The sequence below is a fragment of the Drosophila nasuta genome, chromosome X (assembly GCF_023558535.2).
Source record: "Drosophila nasuta strain 15112-1781.00 chromosome X, ASM2355853v1, whole genome shotgun sequence".
In the NCBI taxonomy this organism is placed as follows: domain Eukaryota; kingdom Metazoa; phylum Arthropoda; class Insecta; order Diptera; family Drosophilidae; genus Drosophila; species Drosophila nasuta.
The window spans coordinates 25,524,343-25,549,084 of NC_083459.1; the positions used below are offsets into that span (position 1 = coordinate 25,524,343).

The 24,742-nt window shown below is 34.5% G+C and overlaps 2 protein-coding genes across 2 annotated transcripts in view; one reads left to right on the top strand and one right to left on the bottom strand.

Annotated features, from left to right (window-relative positions):
• LOC132796264 (general transcriptional corepressor trfA) overlaps positions 1-20,664 on the bottom strand; it is a 40,579-nt gene extending 19,915 nt beyond the window's left edge. The window contains exon 1 of the mRNA XM_060807362.1: positions 20,075-20,664. The gene's annotated coding sequence lies outside the window, so the exon portion shown is untranslated. The remainder of the gene's footprint in view (positions 1-20,074) is intronic.
• Positions 20,665-21,162: 498 nt separating this feature from the next.
• Positions 21,163-23,541, top strand: LOC132796583 (2-methoxy-6-polyprenyl-1,4-benzoquinol methylase, mitochondrial). Its single transcript, XM_060807802.1, has 3 exons — positions 21,163-21,465; positions 21,526-21,944; positions 22,855-23,541. Exons 1-3 carry the CDS (start codon positions 21,291-21,293, stop codon positions 23,155-23,157), a joined length of 897 nt encoding a protein of 298 aa, XP_060663785.1. The 5' UTR covers positions 21,163-21,290; the 3' UTR covers positions 23,158-23,541.
• The last annotated feature ends 1,201 nt before the right edge of the window (positions 23,542-24,742 follow it).

The following is a 24,742-nucleotide window of genomic DNA, read 5'->3' on the forward strand; positions in this document are numbered from 1 at the left end:
CGATGAATTTGTACGGGCCATAGGCTGAAATCAAAAAGTATGAAAATTTTGGAATTCGGCAAAATTTTGAAATTCTAAAGGGTGGGCAAACGAAAATAGCGAATGGGCAGTCTGAAAAGTCAAAAAATTTGAAAAATTTTGAAATTTGGCAAAAATTTGAGACTTTGAAAATTGGGTAAACGATGAATTTGTATGGGCCATTGGCTGAAATCAAAAGTATGAAAATTTTTGGAATTCGGCAAAATTTTGAAATTCTAAAGGGTGGGCAAACGAAAATAGCGAATGGGCAGTCTGAAAAGTCAAAAAATTTGAAAAATTTTGAAATTTGGCAAAAATTTGAGACTTTGAAAATTGGGCAAACGATGAATTTGTATGGGCCATAGGCTAAAATCAAAAAGTATGAAAATTTTTAAATAAAGCAAAATTTTGAAATTCTAAAGGGTGGGCAAACGAAAATAGCGAATGGGCAGTCTTAAAAGTCAAAAAATTTGAAAAATTTTGAAATTTGGCAAAAATTTGAGACTTTGAAACTTGGGCAAACGATGAATTTGTATGGGCCATAGGCTGAAATCAAAAAAGTATGAAAATTTTTGGAATTCGGCAAAATTTTGAAATTCTAAAGGGTGGGCAAACGAAAATAGCGAATGGGCGGTCTGAAAAGTCAAAAAATTTGAAAAATTTTGAAATTTGGCAAAAATTTGAGACTTTGAAAGTTGGGCAAACGATGAATTTGTATGGGCCATAGGCTAAAATCAAAAAGTATGAAAATTTTTTAAATAAAGCAAAATTTTGAAATTCTAAAGGGTGGGCAAACGAAAATAGCGAATGGGCAGTCTGAAAAGTCAAAAAATTTGAAAAATTTTGAAATTTGGCAAAAATTTGAGACTTTGAAAATTGGGTAAACGATGAATTTGTATGGGCCATTGGCTGAAATCAAAAAGTATGAAAATTTTTGGAATTCGGCAAAATTTTGAAATTCTAAAGGGTGGGCAAACGAAAATAGCGAATGGGCAGTCTGAAAAAGTCAAAAAATTTGAAAAATTTTGAAATTTGGCAAAAATTTGAGACTTTGAAAATTGGGTAAACGATGAATTTGTATGGGCCATTGGCTGAAATCAAAAAGTATGAAAATTTTTGGAATTCGGCAAAATTTTGAAATTCTAAAGGGTGGGCAAACGAAAATAGCGAATGGGCAGTCTGAAAAGTCAAAAAATTTGAAAAATTTTGAAATTTGGCAAAAATTTGAGACTTTGAAAATTGGGCAAACGATGAATTTGTATGGGCCATAGGCTAAAATCAAAAAGTATGAAAATTTTTAAATAAAGCAAAATTTTGAAATTCTAAAGGGTGGGCAAACGAAAATAGCGAATGGGCAGTCTGAAAAAGTCAAAAAAATTTGAAAAATTTTGAAATTTGGCAAAAATTTGAGACTTTGAAAGTTGGGCAAACGATGAATTTGTATGGGCAATCAAAAAAGTTGAAAACCTTCAAATTTTTCAAAATTTTGAAATTCTGAGATATGGGCAGACTTGAAAACACTTGAGGCTACCGTTGTAGCTTTAGTTTTCATAATTTCGAGGTGTGGGCGATCGAGTTTGAGTCATTCATGCCGAAAAAATGTCAAAATTTTTCAAAATTCAAAATTTCGAAAACGAAAAATTTTTTCGAAAAACTAAAAGATGGGCAAACATGGGCAAACGATTTTAAAGCGGTTTCCGCAAAAAAATTTTGAAAAAAAAAATTTTTGAATTTTCGAAAAAAAAAAATTTTTCATAATTTTGAAACTAAGGGTGGGCAAAAAAAAATTTTTCCTGGGCAAACATGGGCAAACGATTTAAAGCAATGGGCACCAATTTTTTTTTGAATATCTCAAATCACTTGACCCAGCTTCTCTGAGCTGATGTTTGTCGCTCGTTGTTCGTTCATTTTGGCTGCTTTCACGCATCACCCGGACAACAACAATAACAACCAGCAGCAGCAGCAGCAGCAACAACAACATAACAACAGGTACAGCGACAACAACAACGACAACTGTAACAACAAGTTGTTTTGCTGCGTTTCGCATTCGCTGCATAATTTCACTTTTCTTTCACGTAATTCTACGCTTCACTTGCAGCCAAAGACAACAACCACAGCAACAACAACCAGCAACCAGCAACCAAACAAGATTGAAAATTATAGAAATTTATTATTGAAATTATGCGCAATATAATTTGACGTTTTTGTTTATTTCCTTTTTCTTTTTAACTTTGTGTTGGTATTTTCTTTTATATAGTCAGTTGCAATCTGTAATCTCTCGTTTATAAGATATTTTATCTTAAGCTATTTTCCGCCTTATTTGCAATTAGTTTTCTAATTCATTTCCAATGCAAGCTGCAGACGAATTCCTTAATAATTTTCTTCTCATTTTTATACCCACTACCCAGAGGGTAGAAGGGTATTCTCGTTGAAGCAAAATCGAATAGCAAGCGTAATATCAAATCTAGAGTTTTTGAGAAATAAATGTATATAGTAAAAAACGGTTCGGATCCTCGTTGCTTTGGTTGACTATCTGGTATATTTTTCATTTTATGGTATATTTGGCATGTAATAGTATCTTTATGTAGCATTTGGTATACTTTGTACTTTATGGTATAAAATTATATCGATATACAAATTGGTAAAAGTATATTGATATACAATTTGGTATATATTTTACTCTATGGTATATTTTGATTGTAACATCAATAGAAAAAAACTGTTGGTATATTTTGTACTTGATGGTATATTTTTAACGAAAATGTATATCATTATGCAATCTGGCATATTTTGAATGTAATAATAAATAAATCTACCAAATACACACTTAAGTATAGCTTTCTTGATTGTTTCAATTATGTTTGTACAAATTTCGCAAGCTCTTTTACTTTATTCAGATATGTATGCGATAAAAAACAAATATTTCCTTTTTCTCTATTTCAAATTGTGTGTTAAACACTTTTTGATTAGACTTTTTTAATCTAAATTCCTATGATCTACAAAATTTGCCTTTCCATTAAAACGTTTTTCTTATTTTTCTATTAATTTCCTATTCGTGTTTCCTAATCAATCGAATTCCCCTCATTGCAGTCCTTTCATTGTGCATTGTAATTAAATACAATCTCACTTAATTTTCTTTTACTTTTTTTTGTTGGATTTACATTATTGGTTAATTCGCAAATTTCCAAATCCAATTCAAGTCAGATTTCCACTCACATTCGAGTTGGCGGCTTCCCTTCAATCCATCCATCATAACATAATGCAGTTGTGATTTACAACGTATTTATTAACTGTTTATGTAGCTCGATAAATCATTCTGCGTTCAATCTTTCATAATGCCAAAATGGAAGCCGGGCGAAAAGTTCATGCCACTTACGACCCGATCCGACCCGCAACATAACTTGCAACTCCAAAAAAAAAAGAAAGAAAAACGTAAGCACAGCAACAATCGAGAGTCAAAAAACCAGCGAAAGACTTGAGCAATAAACTTGAAGGGCGCTCGAAGGGAGGGGGGGTCAGAGGTGGAGGGGAACTATTTGTGTGGCGCCACTAAATGATGATAAATAACTGGCGGAAAATTGTTTTGAAATGTTCATTACCCCAGGAGGCGGCATTTAATGCACAATTCATATTACGGCTGAGTATGCAAACAAAATGCTCTCTTTTGTGGCATTATTAGGAGGCATTAAGCGACTCATCCAAACAAAAATACAAACTACAAACTACTTAATACTTGTATAGTACTTATGCATACAACATATTTGCATAGACAGCGAGCGCGTCAAACAATCTTCAGCTTCGGTTCAGTGGCCACAAAACCGATTTTACATTGGCAGCTATGTTAAGTAGCTGTTACGTGGCAAATAATGAGAAAAAAAGTGCATGTTACTTGAGTATTAGACAAGCTCTGCAATTACATTTCATTTTTTGATTATACATGAAAATGCTGCGTAGAAGATCTGCTTAAACTAGAAACTTTCGACATTTTTGACTTATTTTATGTTAATAGAATGTTAACAATTTAAGTAGCAGCAAACGCTGAAGTCTGTAATTCAGGCAAGAAATGTTTACTTCTTGTTATTGATGAAGATAATATTTGGAATATTCTGCACTTTGCAGAGTTGTCAACATTTTGCTTTGACAAATTCAATGTTAGTTGAATGTTAACTATTTTTTTACTATTCTGGCTAATAATTAACAAGAGTGTTAGTTGAACTCTGCAGTTAATGTACAACTATGTCAAACATTCTGACATGTTGAGAAACTGTTAAGAATATTCTGTAAGTTATCTACTGTTAAAATTTTCTGTACAGAAATTTTAAGAGACTGTAAAGAAATTTCTCTATTGCGAAAATGTTAATAATTTCTTTACAGAAATCTTATGTTGAGAGACTGTTACGAAAATTCTATGTTATATAACTTTTAACATTTTCTGTCCAGAAATGTTATGTTCATTTTATGCTAACAATGATCAACATATGCAAAATAATCAGCTAAAGTGCCATAGTGTCAATTAAGGTCCTCGATTAAAACACTACTGTCAACATTTCATTAATGCATGATGATCTTCATGTTAAACATGTTAAAAGACTGTTTATGTTATTAAAGGCTACTAAAGTTTCCTAGCAATTTTCAAAAATTTTAAGCAGCATTTACCATGTGGAAGCATTTTTTAATTGCTTGTTTGTGAGCAAACTTGCTTTTTTTGCTGCGGTTTTACTGCACATTTCCAGCTGCTTTTATTGAGCACAATAACATGCTATGTTGTTTAATGAGTGTTAAAAATAAAAGCAATAGCTTACTTGAGACAATTATTTGTATCGTTATCGATAACAACTCTGTATATGTTAAATGACTGTTAATAAAAACAAACGTTTTGGCTTTAATGTATTTTGTCATGCCTGCTAATAAAATCTATAGCTTGTCTTCTATCATTTTGTTGTTTCTATTGGTAGTTTATTGGAATTATCGATAAATTCGATAATACGAGATAAATTTCTAGCTTCAAGCTGCGTATATTCGTTACTATAATAGGCTAAGTTTAATGACAGTTTATAAAAGCTATAGCATGTTTTTGTATTATCGTTTTCTTTTTTATATCGGGATTTTCATAGTCTGTGGAACTATCGTTATCGATAACATTAGATATATCTCACTTATTATCATTACTATAACATGCTATTTGACTGTTTATAAGATCTTAAGCTTGATTTTCACCATTGGCTTGTTAGAATTGCTTTGCTCTTTTTACAGTCTGTGGAATTATCGATAACAGTATAACTATAACATGCTGTGTTAAGTGACAGTTAATAAAAGCTAAAGCCTTTCATCATTTTCTTGTTTCAATTGTCTCGCTCTGAGGAAAGTGTGAGGAATTATCGTTATCGATAACAATAGATACAACTCCGATTATTCTCCACTATAACATGTTATGTTAAGTGACTGTTAATAAAAGCTAAGCCATGTTTTTCATTATTTCTCTTGCTTCATTGGCCTCGCGTTGTTCACAGCCCGTCGAATTATCGTTATCGATAACAGTATAACTATAACATGCTATGTTAAGTGACAGTTAATAAAAGCAAAAGCCTTTCATCATTTTCTTGTTTCAATTGCCTCGCTCTGTGGACAGTGTGAGGAATTATCGTTATCGATAACAATAGATACAACTCCGATTATTCTCCACTATAACATGTTATGTTAAGTGACTGTTAATAAGAGCTAAGCCATGTTTTTCTTTATTTCCCTTGTTTCATTGGCCTCGCGTTGTTCACAGTCTGTCGAATTATCGTTATCGATAACAGTATAACTATAACATGCTATGTTAAGTGACAGTTAATAAAAGCTAAAGCCTTTCATCATTTTCTTGTTTCAATTGTCTCGCTCTGTGGACAGTGTGAGGAATAATCGTTATCGATAACAATAGATAACTCTACAGCTGACAGCTGACAACAAGCTGATTGCCTGACATTCCACACAGTCCACACAACGTCCAACGCTGGCCTTTCATCATCGTGATGGTGAGCAAGAGAGCATCCGTCGTTGATCCATCATCCATCCGTCGTCATTCATGAACCGTCATTCGCTTCCGTTGTTGTTGTTGATGTTGCTGTCGGCTTCTTTGATTGTCGGCTGCATGCGTTTTATCCGTTTTGAGCATTCAGTGCATTGCAGTTGGCCAGATTCATGAGTTGCAGCTAATCATTCATTGCTGCTGCTGCTGATGCTGCTGATAATCGGTAATCAGAGACGCCACAAAATTATTTGGCACTTACAATTACGATTGCGGCAGCGAGAGGGAATTTGGCCTTTCACCTTGATTTGCTTTTTTTTTGTTTTGGACTGCGGCTTTTCTCGGCAATTAGTTCTAATCACTCGCTACTTCCGGTCACGCCTACTCGCCATTCGCCCCACTCGCTTCTCTGTTGACATTTGCAATTGTTTTTGGTTTTTGGCTTGGCTTTTCAATTGCTTTCATTGTCGGTGGTTGTTGTTGTTGTTGTCGGGTTGGTTGTTGTTTATGCCTTGACCACAGCGCTGCTGTCATGGCTGATGATTTTAATTTATACAAATTAAACTTGAAATTTCCATAGAAGTCGTTAACTTGTTTTTCTCTCTCCGCTGCTTTCGGCCAAAAGAAATTGTTGAGGAACAACAACCAACCAAAAAAAAAACAAATTTTATTACAAGTAATTTTTAGCGTTGCGTGTTGTTGTTGATGTTGTTCTGCTGTCAGTTGTTGTTGCTGTTGTTGTTCTTCTTCTTCTTCTCCATCTTCTTTATCTTTTGGCTCTCATGTTCACTGGTTGCTCTTTAAAAAAGGCGGTTGTAATTATTTTTAGCCGGTTGCCTTTTTTTTGTGCTTTTAATCGTGACTTTCTCTGTGTATCATATAATAATAAATGTCTGCCTCTGATCGTTGTTGTTGCTGTTGTTACTTTTAGTTGTTGTTGTTGTTGTTTTGGTTGCTGTTGTTGTTGTTGTTGCACATTTGTCCAGCATCCTCATAAAACTGTAACGAACCAAACTCACATACAACAAGTCAAGTCCAACGAGCCCAACCCAAAAGGCATTCCAATTCATTGCAATCATTCCGTTTTCTTCCCTCACGTCGTCGTATTTAACTAGTTCTTCGTTTTGTTGTTATTGTTGTTACTGCTGTTACTTTGCTGTGCGTGACATGCGCTCTAAGCACTTGGATTTCATATGCCAGCAGCTTCAAAATACATATTTTGAGACAAATCACACGCATTGATCAAACTTACATATGCTACACAATTTCACTTTACAATCAAATTGAGCAGAGCGCTGTAAGTCAATCAAAAGTTTAACAGTGTTTTAACATGACAATCAAAAGCTGTAAATTATTCTATATATTTTGTAAGAATGCAATTCTAGACTACAAAGTGCAGCTAAAGCAACTATTATTAATCTACACAGCTTCCACATTTCTTACGTTACAAAAATCGTGTCATTCGAGTAGCATAGTTAGAAGCTGTTAATGACATGTTATTAACATGTTAATGTGCGTTTGAAGTTAGTAGCTATTCTATGCTTCTTTAACAGAGTGTTAACAGAACAATGTATTTTTTATAATATCATTTATTCTATTCGCAACTTTAAATTAAATTGTAGACACAATATGTAACTAAACTATAATTCGCACAGTTGTCAATAAAAGCTTGCACATTTGTTAATGCCACAGTCTCTATGGTTAATGACAAGTTATTAACATGTTAGAGCACGCCAGAGAAAAACTTAACAGCCGCTTCTAGGGAATAACAGAGTGTTAACAGACCAAGGAACTGCTTTAATCTATTTAAACATTTTTTGATTAATTATTTGCAACTTTGTTTTAACTTCTAGACTACAAATTGCACATGACTTAATCATAATCAATTCAGTTCCTAATTAAACGCATTTGTAATGCCAATAACATAAAAGGAAGCTGTTAACAGTAACAGCTGCTTTAAAGAGTTTAACAGTACCAAGAACTGCTTTAATCTATTTAAAAACTGATGATTCAACTATAATCAATACAGTACCTAATTAAAGGCATTTGTAATGCCAGTAACGTAGCAGATAGCTGTTAATGACATGCTATTGAGAGTAGCAGTTGCTTTAAGGTGTTTAACAGAGTGTTAACAGAACCAAGAACTGTTTTAATCTATTCATAAATTGATTAATTTATAAATCAAAGCTTTGATTTAACTTCTTGACCATAATTTTCACATGATTCAACTATAATCAATTCAGTTCCTAATTAATTAACATAGCAGGAAGCTGTTAATGACATGGTATTAAAAATAACAGCTTCTTTAAGGTGTTTAACAGAGTGTTAACAGAACAAGGAACTGCTTTAATTTATTCATACATTTATTGATTTATTATACGCAACTTTGATTTAACTTCTGGACTACAAAATACAGAGGAATTAACTAACTACCATATATTCAATACAGTTCATAATAACAGCATTTGTAATGCCAGTAACATAACAGGAAGCTCTTAATGACATGTTATTAAAATGTTAAAGCGCAACTTGAACCAGAAGAAACATTAACAGCTGCTTTGCGGAGCTAATAACAGCAGTTATTAGCGGGCAGCACATTCAATTTGTGCATCATGTGGCAACAAGCGCGCGATTCGAGTAAATGAAGCATGTTGACACAAAATGTGGCAAGTGCACAGAAAACATGCAACAAATGATATTACTGTAATGACAAGTTGCGGCTATTATTACAGTATGTACGATACATGCAACTTATCTAAAGTAAGTGAATAATGCATGTTGCCACCGCATGTGGCAAGTGCGGGAATATCATATGCAACAGTTCGAAACTGTGAAAATGCTGTGACAAACTGAGTGTGTGCATAATTACGCTTCACTGATGTGCATTTGTTGATGTCTTGCCACATTTTGTGGCACTTGCAACGCGGCAAAGCTTTGACAGTTTTTTTTAGGTACAATTGCAACTCATGTGAAATCTGAGCACAATAAATAATTAAAAGTTGTTGCCACCAAAAGTGGCAAGTGCAACATATGATGAAAAAAAATATGCAGACATAATCTTTGCTCATCTGCCCAACAAGTTGTCGCAAGTGCAGCCAAACTTGTTGCCACAAAATGTGGTTAAGCAGATGCATGACAAATCTGAGGCATAATGGCACATTGGCTCATTGGGAAATCATTGCAAACTGGTTGCCACAAATTGTGGCAAGTGTGGAAAAGTGACAAATTTGAGGCATAATAACAAGTAAAAGCAGCAAGCATAGAAAAAACTAAAACTTGTTGCCACCAAATGTGGCAAGTGCAACACGGCCACAAATTAAGGCAAGAGTGATAAGAATGACAAATTTCAGCTGATTTCAGCTGAAATCGCAGCTCATTAGCAGCACAGTGTTCTTCATGCGGCAAGTTCGTTGCCTAAGTCATTTGATTCCACCAAATGAGACAAACGCAAAAAGAAACTGAGATGTCGACTCTTGTTTTGTGATTTTAATTACGCGTTTGTAACAAGCAGCGAGGGCATTTTTTTAATTGCCACATAAAAAATAAAACAATAATAATATAAAAAAATATATGAGCAGCTGACAACAAAACAATTGAAATATTTTGTTGTTGTTGTTGTCTGTTTGTTTTTATTATTCAATGAAGGTAATTTTAATATTTTGATTTTGCTGTCGTGAGAGACGACGAAAAATTGCCATATAAATAAAAGAGAAATTTTGCAAATACGACAATTGTCCAATTGCCACATTGATGTGTGTACGTATGTGTGTGTGTGTGTGTGTGTGTGTGCAACTGGGATGCGCACCTGCAGCCTTGTGGCAAGGCAATCGCGAGGCAGCAACGCGACGCTTTTACTTCCGCTGGGGCCAATCAGCCAGAAGAAGAAGAAATAAACGAAAAGGAAAAGAAACAACGCACGACTGGCCAACAACGTGACAAATTGTCGAATTTAATGCACCTCCCCCCTCCTCCACCTCACTCTTCAACTACTTAATGAGGATGCTTCTGCCACCTTGCCACAGAGCGAAGATCTCGCGCATGTGGCATTTTTGTGGTGAAACTTATTTGGTTGAGCAGACGTTTTATCGGCAATGTCAACGTGGGTTATGCCACAAGCCAAGCCAAGCCAAGCCAAGCTAAACCGAAAAAAAAAATAAACACACAGCACACACAGAGCAGCGTGTGAGAGCGTCGCGTCTCTTCTGAAGGAGGATGCAACATAATCGTGCAGCGTTGCAAGCTGCAAGCTGCAAGCACAAGGAAGCTCTGTGACAGGCTGCTCCTTGTCTGGAGAAAGCTGTTTGTTTGTTTGTTGTTTTGTCTGTCTGTCTGCACTTTTACTCGATAACTTTGAGCTTCGTCGTCGCGTCATGTTGCATGTTGCATGTGCCTCATTTTAATTGCAGAACATCGCCTGGGAGCGTCCTCGCGCCTTGTGCCACATTTCGTGTACTGTGCTCGCTTTGTTTTTTTTTGTTTTTGGTTTTTTGTTTCTGTTTTATTTGACTTCTCTTTTGACTGCTGCTTTCACCTTCAACCAATTAGCTGGGCTCACTTAGGCTTATGCAACGCGTGGACCCCCAAAAAAATAAAAATAAAACACGCTGCGGGCCACAATTGCAACCCGAAATGAAACGAAATGAAATGAGTAAAGCGAGAGCAAAATTGGCTGCTTAAATGCCTCCGCCTTCTGCCTCTGCCTCTGCCTCTCATATGTGGCAATGGGGCAGCAACAAACAACAAACAGCAGCAGCAGCAGCAACACTCGAGTGAAACGTCAGCAGCAACAATTTTGCGCTTCGAATCATACGACAACGATGCCACAAAAAGGGGGGAGAGGGGGGTGGCGGGGGGTGGTGGCAAGTAACATATTTGCGTGCAACTTTATCTTCATCTGCTGCCTGCCTCCGATCGCTGACTGATTGCCTTTGCCTTTGCCGTTTGCCGTTGCGTCAGTCAAATTACAAACAAATAGACACAGCTAAGGGGAGAGAGGAGACAGGAGAGAGGGGAGAGGGGAGGAGAGATGCAGGCAGGCAGCAGCTGCTGCTGCTGCTGTGGTTGTTGCCACCCACTCAATGTGGCGCATCTTGCAGCACACTCAACGAAAATTGTTCAGAAACACAAATTAAAAAGAAAATTCGAAATGCTAAATGCAATTTAAATAGAAATTAAATATTGAAATTAAAGTTTGATTGAAGTAATATTAAAGATGTTAAATTCAAAATATTTCAACAACAATTTAATATACATATTAAATATATTTCTCAAATTAAAAATTGAATATTCAAATTAATGTTTGGGATTTTAAAATACTTAAGAAGTTGCATGAAAACTATTTTATCTTTTCAATTGTTGTTTAAATATTTTTCATTTAACTTCTTAAATATATCTCTAATCAAACTTTAATTTTAATATTAAACATTAAAAATGATTAAAATTTTGCTTTAATACTGCAACATTTTTTCTAGTTCTAGTTTTATCTTTGCAATCTCTCAATCGCTTTCTCGTTTTCATATTTTTCCACTTTGATTTCGAACACTCTCGTAATTTATATATATTTTGATTTAAACTAAGCAACAATCATTATTCTGATGAAAAGACTTTAAATTTCATTTCAAATTTCGAAGAGAAAAGTAGAAAATTCTTGCTTAAATATTAAAAAAAAAATTCTAGTTCTATTTGTCATGTATTGTCTAGTTTTAAATGTCGTAAAATAAAATGTATTACTCGACTTAAAATAGCCCTAATTCTTTTTATTCAATTATATTTTAAGCATCGTTTACAAATATTTTTGTCAAAATATGCTATAAAAATATTTCTGCCGTTAACAGCGAAACAATCGATGACATCGATCGACAAATTTGAATATGAAAACAATTTCCATTAAAATGATTTAATTGTATCGTTTTTTCTTGCAACATATTTTCCAGTTATATTCAATAAAAATTATTAATCAAATACTCGCTTAATCATAACAATATCAAGATTTATTTGGTCATAAAATTGAATTAATTGAATAACTAACTGAAGCAATATATTTTGCAGAAATATTTCGATTATCAGAGTTGAGTTCACAAGGCCGAAGCAAAGTTGCTGAATCTTCAATTCGCGGCCTTCATTTATTTAGTAGCTTCAACTAAAGCATATTAAATAATTTCATTTAACTTCTGCTAACTAAAACTGCCTTTTTTATATATGGAATTCATGCAAAATAAACTTTTATGTGCTCCTACAACTGTTCTATAATTTATTACTAGGAAACGTTTTACCTTTAACTATGCAATTAAATGTTTTCAGCTAAAACTGTTTTTATGAATTATTAAGCTATTGTGAAAATTATTTATAATTTATGCAACATTTACCCTATAAACTTAAACAACTGCATAATGAGATTGGCTTCAAATTAGTTTAATTTTCATGAGAGTATTTTGTAGCTGTTCTTTAATGCTTTGTACGTTTTTTTTTTTCTTGTTTGCAAATAAAAAGGGTTTAAGGTATTATAATTTTGTGCCTGTAGTAAATGAATATATTTATATATATTTATATTTTTATATAAATATTATATTATATATTATATATATATTTATATATACATACATAGGCAAAAGAAGGCATCTTGAACTCTATAAAGTATATAGATTCCTGATCAGCGTCTGATTGTTCTAACGTCTTAGTTGCTTTGGCTGGCAATCTGATATGTTTAGTACTTTATGGTATATTTTGAATGTAAAACTATTTATTAATATACCAAATATAGACTTTGGTATATTTTCAGTATTTTTACGGTTTGTTGAATATGGTTTTATTGCAAATGGGTAACGGGCATCTAAATTTATGGATATACCAAATACAAACCTTGGTATATTTGAGTATTTTTTCGGTATCTTTTTTGGTATATTTGCAAATGATGTTCGATATGGTATATTTTTAATGCAATAAAATACTATATCAATATACCAAATACATGCATTGGTATTTTTTAGTATGTTTGCGGTATCTTCTTGGTATATTTGAAGATTATGGTTTTAATGCAAATGGGTAGCGGGCATCTAAATTTATGTAGTACAATGTGGATATACCAAATACAAACCTTGGTATATTTGAGTATTTTTTCGGTATCTTTTTGGTATATTTGTAAATAATGTTCTATATGGTATATTTTTAATGCAATACTACATCAATATACCAAATACAGGCATTGGTATATTTTAGTATGTTTGCGGTATCTTTTTGGTATATTTAAAGATTATGGTTTTATTGCAAATGGGTAGCGGGCATCTAAATTTATGTAGTCCAATGTGGATATACCAAAGACAAACCTTGGTATATTTGAGTATTTATTCGGTATATTTGTAAATGATGTTTGATATGGTATATTTTTAATGCAATAAAATACTATATCAATATACCAAATACATGCATTGGTATTTTTTAGTATGTTTGCGGTATCTTCTTGGTATATTTGAAGATTATGATTTTATGGTATCTCAGCTTTCATGCTTGCTTTTGTTTTTGCAAGTGCATGCAACGGTGGCAAGTTGCAGCGGATTGCAGCTGTGATGCGATGCTATTGAACTTTTGCTATTTATAAAGATTCCCACACACCTGCAGCAGAGGTAAAAAGGCAAAAGTAGCAGCAGCAGCAGCAGCAGCAGCAGACGCCAAGGCAGCAACAACAGTTGCAGCTGCCGGGGGCGGGGCAAAGGCAGGGGCAGAGCCAGCCTCCCACTTGCAACAGGCGGCGGTGGCGGCAGCGTGTGAAAAGTTCGAGACGATGCGACGACGTTGCTTTTGAGGCGTGACATGAAACTTTGTTTCAAGTACGTTTAATGCTGTTATTGTTGTTTGTTTGTTATTATACGCGTTGTTGTTGTTGGTGTTGTTAGTGTTGCTTGCTATTTGTTATTGTTGTTGGCGTCATTGTTGCGCCCTAATGCGATTGTCAGGGTAAATGACCGACGAATGGCGCGAATGGCAAGAAAATAACAAAAATTGAATTGTTTATGCATAAATTGATGTCTGCCGTTGCCGTTGCTGTTGCTGTTTTAATTGAAGTGCGGGGCAAGTAAGTTTGTTGCCCAAGTCTTTCGTTTCTTGTTGCCCACGCGCTGCCACAGCTGCCACTGCAAAAGGATGGCTGCTGCACAGCTGCTGGAAAAAACATCAGAAAATCTGGGCAGCCAACTGGCTGCAGTTGCAACTTAGCAACGTGGCAGCTGGCTCCCCGAAAACACACACACATACACACACACACACACACACAAAAACTGGATTGACTGGGCGTGGCTCGTCTGATAAGACAGCTGCAAATCTTCTCTTTCGCACAGCGAAAGTTGCTTCAAATCCTCCACTCAGTCTCAGTCTCTGCCCCAAAAAAAAAGAGCTTCAATTATCTGTTCTTTCACAGCAAGAAGAATGTCCACCAACTGATTTAAAAATCAAAAGTAAAACACGTTAGAACAAGATTATTAACTATTGAGCCACTGAGCGTGAAATTTAAGTTCACTAAAATTATAAATTTGAAACCAATAAAATGATTTTCACACGGTAATTTAAAGATTACAATTTAGATTCAATTCTGATTTTAAATTGCATTTAAATTTATCCCTAAACTTTAAATTTGCAAAAATTTAATTTTGATTTTAATTTCAATAAAACAAAATATACAAATTTCAATATAAAAATTTGCTTTTAATTCATTTCAACTTTCAATTGTAAAATATTCATTTTTGATTAATTATTCAAGGAAACCAATAAATAACAAGCTAGAAACCTTCAGTCGAGTGTGCTTTACATACCGAAAAAATACCAAAATATACTGAAGAAGGGTACATTTATATTTGGTATATCGACATAGTTCTACATTTAAAATATATCATGTGCTTCACATACCGAAAAAAATATCAAAATATACTGAACTTGAATTTGCATTAAATTCAATTTCAAATTAAGCTTTACTTATCCAAGTTAATAAAAACACAAACCCTTAAACTTCAATTTCCATTAAATTCGCTATAAAAATAAAACTTAAATCGAATAAGATTTATATAATATTTAATAAGATTTCTAAGACAAGAAAAAAAGGCAAATCTAAGTTAAATTTGTTTAAATTCGCTTTCAAATTCAACTTAGAACATTAAATTTGGATTCATTTTTTAAATTAAAATTGCATAGAGTAAAATTTTGACAAAATGCGAGTGCAACGAAAGGAAAAATTAAAATCGCATTAAATTTGAATTAGCGACTGTCCATTTTCATTGAGTTTCTATTTATTTATTTAGTAGAGAAACCTTGCTGTAAGTGAAATACAATTTCAAATTCAGCTTTAAATTACCAAAGATTCTTTTTATGCAGAACTTTCCATGACTGCCACGAAATGAGAATTCAAATTAACATTTAGATCAAAGCTTGCTACTGAATTTCGTTTTGATTTTAAGCATGGTCATAAATCAGTTTACTTAGCACTTTAATTAATAATTGGGGTTAACATCGCATTGGCTTTAGCTTGGCTTGAAACAGTTATTAGGCAAACGGCGAAAATACGCGAAAAGTCGAAGAGACGAAGAGACGGCATAAAAAATAAGACAGCGCCAAATTGAATTTTGATATATGATACGAGGCATGTAATATGATTTAGCTCTTGCTTAACTTGCCAATCATGCTGCACATTTATCAAGTGGAGCTCAGAGCAAAAAACAGGGTGCCCTAGTGCATTAACCCTTGTGTCTCTGGAAAAAATGGTGAGACAAAGTGTCGTTGACCAAATGAAAATAAACATACATTTTGTGCTAGAACAGCTGTGAACTTTGTGTTCACTGAACCGACGCAGTCAAGTATTTATAGAATAGAGATCAACAAAATGTAAAGCTGAAAAATATGATAAAGAGGACATAACAGAACACTTAACATCAGTTTTTGTTACAGTAAAAGTCGCTGTAAACAGCTTTTAACAGCTGTTAAGATTCAACTTTTTATGAAATGTGGAAATTTTTGCGAAAAATAAAACAAATTGCTGGAAAAATAAGTATATCCTTATTCAATTTAAACTTGCAATAATAGAATCTAACATTTCTTTAGTGTGCAGTATAAAGTGAAGTTTATGAACATGCTATTCATCCTTTTCCTACTATATAAATTAAAAATTCCCACAATGTTGAAGAACATTTTTAGGAAACTTAACATTCATCGTTGTCTGTCAGTTTTTGTTACCATCTGTTAAATTTACTGAACGAATGAGCTTCGTTATTTATAGCCTGAGAATAAAAATGATAGATATGAAAGAATTGCAACATTATCGGCTTAACACTTGAACTAACATGAGACTTAACAGTTTGCTAACAGCTTTGAATTAACATTCGACAGTTAACGTTACAGCTGTTAAGTGAGTGTAATAAACTTTGAACAAGCATATCCTTAACAGCTTGCTAACAGTTTCCAATTAACATTAACAGTTAACATAACAGATATTAACAGTTTACTAACTGTTTAGAATTAACATAGACCGTTAACATAATGGAATTTGAACTAACATAAGCCTTAACAGTTCAGAATTAACATAGACCGTTAACATAATGGAATTTGAACTAACATAAGTATGCTAACAGTTCAGAATTAACATTGGCAGTTAACACAACAGCTGTTAGGTGTATGTAAAATCTGCGGAACGCAAGCAAATGGAATTGCCAACTAATTATGAGTTACAATCAGGAACTGCAATCGTCACTCTTGTTCTTGCCACCAAGTGTTGCATGTTGCACCCTTGCCAACCAAAACAATAACAATAAGAGCAATGCAGAAATTAGTTTTGTCGGCAAGAAGTGCTTTATAAAAAAATATACAACTGACTCAGCTGCAGCTTTTAAGCTTATTCTACAAATGCCAATCCGTAGCAAGCAAACAAGTCCGCGGAGTGAGAGCGAGAGAGCGAGAGAGAGAGAAAGAGAGAGGGAAAAATGCAGTCTGGCTGGGCAACTGGGCAACTTTTTGGGGTATTTGGGGTTTGGGCTGCTGCTGCTGTTGTTGCTTTTGCTTTTGCTGCTGGGCAGGCGGCCAAAACAAAAACAAAACCAAAAACAAAAACGAAACAAAAAACGAGCAGCAACTGGTTCGCGTTTTGCCGGCAGTTTTGAATTACAAAAGGAGCCTTTTTATGCGGCCGCCGCCTGCAAGCAGCAAATGCAAGCTGCAAGCTGCAACAGCAAACATTTTTTATAAATTCAATCTTTTTCTGTTTGTTGTTGTTGTTGTTGCTGTTTGTGTATCTATGAGATACGAAGCTGCTGCTGCAGCATGAATTGGCATTTTGTTTGCTTGTGTTTTGCAATTCGCAATTATTTTGCATATGTGCAGTGTGACCAGACTCGTAACTGTCATCTGCAATTGGTAATTAAAACACAATTAAACGACACAATCATCATCGTCATCATCATCATCACGACGATGTCGAGTGTCTCTCTCTCTCTCTCTCTCTAATGATAATGATAATGATGTTGCTCTGGTCAGGAAATGCAATTAACCGATTGGCCCACAACTCTTTGGCCAAAACGCCGATTCGAAAGTCTTTTGCCCCGTTGCACACAATCTCAATCTCCACACACCAACAACAACAACAACAACTGCAGCTTCAATCTGGCCAAATTGCGGCTAAATTGCATAAGCCAAAAACTACAGCAGACATATAGTAAAGAAAAACAGCTGCAAGGCGTCAACTCAATGAGCAGTCTGTCCGTCATCTTCTCAGTTAGTCAGTTAGTCAATCAATCCAACTGCCAGTCAGCCAGTCATTCAGTCAGTCAGTCAGTCAGTCATTGAGTCAGTCACAAAGTCCGTCATAATCAATTTAATGCGCTTAACGGGAATATTATGACGAAGACTAGTCGAGAAAGTGGGCGTGTCTCTCTCTCTCTCTCTCTCTTTCACATAGAACTTTCTAGGCAAACTCCACAAAGTATTTAGAGCAAATCATTATTAAAGATGACAATGATAAAATACTAAGCGTATATATTTCTAATTGAAGGCCGCACGCAATTAACGCATTTTTATTCCCCACTCTGATGTTTGTGCGTGCAACAACATCAACGAATAACAATAGCAACCAAAGCCCAAAAACCAGCACACAAATAGAATAACAATAGCAACAACATTAACAATAACAAATTACAAATTACAAAGCTTAAGACCGACTTCCAAATACCTACTATACTATACTATAAATACCTCTATTTATTGTCAGCGAATACACAACTTCACTAAAAGATACTTCATTTTATTTGGCAATACAAAATTATCATTATTTTACAGTTTATTTCTCAGCAAATTTTGCTGTAAACTTTCGAAAACTGTTTTTTTTTTCAAAAACCTTTATGCAACGCGGCTTTAGATATATTAACAGTTTGCTTTAATAATAAAATAATAATATACTACTGAGAAAACATAAGAGGATATTTTAAATAGTACTTTTGCATAAAACCCAACACACAAATCGGTCTTTATATTTTAAATTAATCTCTACCGGTCCAACCTAACGTTTTTTGTAAAAATGTAAGAACAAATAAAGAACTTTTTTGAACGATATTTTAATTAATAGAGTAAAGCAGACTTTAATAAGAAGTTTTTGAAATTTTAACAGTTATTATATATTTTTGTATTTGTTTTTCACAAGAAACACAAAAAACTAACAAAAAATATATATTATATATGTTAAATATCAAAAGCATGTCCCTATATAATAACAAGTAAGAAAGCTACAGTCGAGTGTACTCGACTGTGAGATACCCGCTACCCATTTAGAATAAAATAAATATGTTTTGCGGTATTTTCTTTCTTTCAAAATATACCGAATATACTGTAAAAATACTAAAAATATACCAAATGGTATATTTGGTATGTGGATATAGTACCGCATTCAACATATACCATAGACAGCACAATATACCAGATTGTCAGCCAAGGCAACTAAGACCCCTAGTAACTAGGCGTTTTTTCCCATACAAAAGTATTTCTTTAATAACTTCGACAATTATTATCTGATCGGAATCAGGAAATCAGGAATCATAAATATTATAACAAAATACAATCAGGAATCATAAATTCTATAATATTTATTGTATATACCAAAATTCGCAACTCTAGCTTTAAAATTACGCTTGTTAATTGATTTTTTTGATTTGCGGGGGGCGGAAGTGGGCGGGGCAAAAATTTGAAACAAATTTGATCTGCGTGCAAACATAAGAAATGCTGTCGAAAAAAAATTATAGCTCTATCTCTTATAGTCTCTGAGATCCAGTGTTTCATACGGACAGACACACAGACGGACATGGCTATATCGTCTCGGCTGTTGACGCTGATCAAGAATATATATACTTTATAGGGTCGGAGATGCCTCGTTCTACCTGTTACATACATTTCTTGCCGGCACAAAGTTATAATACCCTTTTACCCTATGGGTAGCGGGTATAAAAAATAGATTAGAAGGTAATTTTGAAAAATTCTTAATACTAGAAATAATTTAATTTCGAATCAAAAAATCAAAGATTGTTATTGTATATTCTTATTATTATTTTTATTTGTATTGTTCTTCAACATTATGTGAATTAAAAATCTATTAAGAAATAAATGTAATTTCATTTGAGGTCTGCAGAAATATTATCACAATATGACTCAAGAGCTATTATGTGGCACTCTATTTAAAAAGCTTCTAATTTTCAATTAAACAGAAATAACATTCTAATGTATATTTACACCTCTCTAACATCTTTAAAAACCAAACAGACAGAAATTTCTAGAACATGTCAAAAATATTTCCTTCTGCCCGTTACACATTCATTTTCGCTGTTGCTAAATAACGGATATCAGACAACAATAACAACAACAACAGAAGTTAGCCAAGTGTTGTAAAATGTCTAAGGAAACTGCACAGCAGCGCCCCCTTCCTTAATGTTTCCTTAACGTAACTAGGCGTGGCATACATGTGTGTGCGTGTGTGGGCGTTTACTTTAACTAGTTGAACATTATTTTGGGTTTAGTGTTTATTTTGTTACTTACCTCATTTGTGTGGGTTACCTAGGCAGCAGAAGACGAAGACCAAGGCAGCCACCAAAAAAAGCAACAACAACGATTAAAAAATTAAAAAAAAAAACGAACAGTAACAACAATGGGCGCTTCTGCAATTGGAGCGCAGCGAGCAACGCGCGAAATTCTCGAGTTGCAAATTTGTCTGTCTTTTGTTTTTGTTTTCGTTGGTGTTTTGCTATTTGTTTTGGCTTTTGTATTCTTTTTCGTAATGATGATGATGTTGATGATGGTGGCGAGTGTTGTGCACTTTACACTTTTGTGGCTTTGGCTTTTCAGGCTTCACTGACTATGCAGACACAGCAGGTGCATTACAATTTTACACTGCTATTGCATTTTGCGGGCTTTGAAACATTTATTCAACACTGGCACAGCACTCAAAAGAAACGCAGAAAACCAACAAAAAAATAACACGAGTAATGCTTAAGCCAAATGCACATTTAGTTTAATTTAAGCTTATTTAAACAGCCGGCACGCGTTCTTTAAAGCGAAACGAAAACAACAGTGAAAAAATTCGAATAAGAAGCAAATAAGCTGACGACGCACAAACAATGCGCACGATTGCGCGACCAGCAACAAATTGAACGCAAAGTCTGGCAGTGTGACCGTAGTCGAGAAGTCAACGAGATGAAAAATATCGTTGGCACTATCGTATTTTCTAAATGGCAGCACTGAAAAAATACTAAAAACCAACTCTCGCATTTTTATACCAACAAGACTATATAGCCCAGTTCATAAAAATAAAAAAACACAAATAAATTAATAATTTCAACATAAAAACATATTATTAGCATAGCATAGTTTTAATTTATACCATATGAAAGAAACATATTTCTATCACACTCAGAAACGCATTAGGCGGTAGATTATTTAACTTGTGTGAAAGAAGATACCACAAACATATTAATTTGCGAACATTTTACTTTCATTTGTAATATTTTATTACAATACGTGTAGAGAAGTCATTTTGTATGGCAACTACAAAATGAATTTAAATTTTAAAATCTCCTGCTTGGCGCTAAGTGCACATTAAATATAATATTCGATAAGTTACAATTGTTATCGATAAGCAAGAACGAACAAACAGCTGATTGCTGGCGCTGTTGCACAAATTTTTGTTATTTCATAATAAATTTGGAACTCTAGTTGATTATTTGAGAAGCTTCACTTAAAGGGTAATCAAAACATAATGCAAAACACCCGCAGACTAACAAACCTGGCCCGGCTTTTGTTGCTGCGACGCACAGCGACAACGGCAGCAACTCAAGCAACAAGCGCAAGCGGCGTCGACGGCGGCGGCGGCGCCGAAGAAACGACACATTTTGGTTACCAAACGGTCAAGGAAAGTGAAAAGGAACACAAAGGTAAACTCGTAAGATATAAAGCTACTTAAATACAATAACAACGTGCATTGTGTATTGCAGTCCATGAGGTATTTGAGCAGGTGGCCAAATCGTACGATCTGATGAACGATGCCATGTCGATGGGCATTCATCGTGTGTGGAAAGACATCTTCATCGAGCGTCTGGGACCAACACATGGCATGCGGCTGCTGGACATGGCCGGCGGCACGGGTGACATCAGCTTTCGCTACCTCAAGTATCTGGCCAAACAGCCAAATCCACAACAGCGTCAAAGTCATGTCACCGTCTCCGATATCAATCAACACATGTTAAATGTCGGCGAGGAGCGTGCCCGTCAATTGGGTTTGACCGTTGAGCAGTTGCCCAATGCCAGCATTGATTGGCAGTGTGCCGATGCCGAGAAGCTGCCATTTAAAAGCGATAGCTTCACTGCCTACACCATTGCCTTTGGCATACGCAACTGCACGCATGTGGACAAGGTGAGCATATGTTCGCGCGACAACAACAACTGTGGCCAGGTTCAATAGAGGGGACAACTTTGACTTTGAAAGAGTGAAGCAGCTATGTAACAGAGAGAAGTAGCAATCTTTCAATTGATAAAGCTGTAAGGTTCATCTGCATGTAGATTTTCAAAGCTAGAAGAACTGAAGCAGCCAAAGTTGTTCTAGAGTTAAGTATAGTTTGTTAACCAATTGTGGCAGTTCCTCTTATACTTTCTTAGATTTACTAACATAAGCTAAAAGAAGATCTTTGCTTGTTCGTTGCAGCTGAATCTCAGAGACTAGAAGAGCTCATGCGACTAAAGTAGATAAAAAAAACATTCCCGTAGATGTTTTCACTCATCTACATCTCCAAACGATTCATAAAAGTTGCTTAAAAATGTTTTTACATATTTAGGATACAATGATATTGAGTTGATCTGATTAAGAATTAATGTGATAACCATGTAATGCTATTACTATATAATTATTTATCTAAACGATAAAGCAAGGGCCGTGTAAACTAGTAAAAAAAAACATTATTTGTATTTATGAGTTAATTATGATTTTTGCTCTCATTTTGATGTATTTATGATTAGAGTAGTTCTCATTTATGTTGTTCTTTTTATTGGTTTTATTTATTATATCCATTTCATTAAGAGAATAGACAATGTTATTTCTAAGTTACAATAGAGAGGAATAGACAAGTCGATAGAGGCTGAATTATTATTTGTTATATATCGGTTATATAGTTTTGTTGTATTTTTTGTATCTATAATATATAATATTTACTATTTACTATTTCTATTTACTATTTTTTTGTTTATTGATGTATACAATATTTTGGAATCATATTATATTATCTTTCTTTTGTATAACCCTAATCGAGCTCTCTCGCTTTGTTTTCCAGGTGCTGAGCGAAGCGTATCGCGTGCTGCAGCCAGGTGGACGCTTCATGTGTTTGGAGTTCAGTCACTTGAACAACGAGGCGATGCAATGGCTGTACGATCAATACTCCTTCCAGGTGATCCCGCCAATGGGTCAGTTGCTCGCTGGCCAGTGGCATGCGTATCAATATCTGGTGGAGAGCATACGACGCTTTCCTCGCCAGGAGCAGTTCAAGAGCATGATCGAGGATGCGGGTTTCGTTAATGCTACCTATGAGAATCTAACCTTCGGTGTGGTCAGCATACACTCTGGGTTTAAGCTGTAGCTACTCCACAACTCGTCTCAACAATATAATTCCTGTAATTTAGAAACTCTTGCAAAGAGCTTCGCTGCAATCGGTTTGCAAAGCACGTGCTGAAGTTTTGTTTTTTTTATTTTTTATGTTGGTTTTTATGGCTTTCTTACATGTCGACGTTGAAATTGGAAGTTTTATAAACACATTGTTGAACAAAAAAACAAAAAAATATATACTATATATTACAATCGCGCCAAAATTTATGAGTTTACATATTGCCCGGAGGATTGCAAGGCCGTTTGTGGCTTGGGAAAGACCTTGAAGAATCACTTCGATGGGAGTCGAAAATCGAAATTTATTTCCTCCACTCGACAAAATGGAAAAGAGGAGCGAAGAAAGTGAAAACCAACAAAAAATGTGGGCTAATTGAATATGCATATGCTTGAGTGTGTGTCGGTGTGTGTGTGTGATATAATGTCGAGTATTCTCCACCCGATATGTTCATACTTAAAGTTAAGGTTGCTCCAGTCGCCACCAATTGGCAGTCATCAAATTTAGTGCAAGTGAAATTTATGCGTGTGAATGTTGAATATCAACTAAATGCCAACGAAACGAACCGAAACGAAACGAAATGAAACAAAAAAACGAAAATAATAAAATCAAATTCAAAATCGAAATGCCATTAAAATAAATTGCTCGACAGCCTAATTGACAGTTTAGCAAGGTATTTAAATTACTTTTGTTAAACCTTTTCTTCATCTCTCTATCTCTTTCTCACTGCTTTCGCCTTGCTTGGCAAGTTGGCAGCCCCATGGCAGCTATAATTGGCCCAGTTTGGGGGAGCTGCACTTTTTTGTTGTTGTTGTTTTAAGTTGCCAGTTGTGATGTAACCAGGCCATAAAATAAAGGCTGATTTTTGATTTGTACTCGTATCGAACATTAACATTTAACCATTTGACGACGAGCTGCCGTTTATTTTTATTATATTTGGTCGAGAGGGGCGCCTGAAAGTGAAAAGTGGCCAACACCTTCTACGCCCAACAACAACAACATGCGGAACATGCAAGCAAATCACAGCAAATGAAATGAAAACATTACTTTGGACGTACGTGAAGAAACGTGCAACGCATGCGCAGCTGAAGACACAAAGAGGCAGACGTAGAAAGAGACGGCGACAGGTGGACTGAGAGGGAGAGAGAAAGGAAGGTGAGCTAGCACAGCCCAGTAGCCACTGCACAGTGGTACGAAAGTATTTGAAGAAGATAAAGTAATGATGAACGAATTTATAAATTTAAAAAAAAATATATTTTAAAATTAATAAATAATAAAAGTAATACTTCATACATAAATGAAAAATAATCTATGAAATTAAATACAATCAACATTGAAAATGTTATTACTAGGAACTATACAAAGTTAAAAAATTATAAAAAAAAAACAAATTTAAAAGAATAAGGAAATAATTAAAATTCAATCTAAACAGAAATAAAATAAATATTTAAAATAAAAGATATTAAATAAGGATTAAATACTGCACTGGAACGAATGGTAATGAAACAGTGAAACTGAAATGAAACTGAAACATGTTTTGAGAATGAAGTAAATATGGCAAACT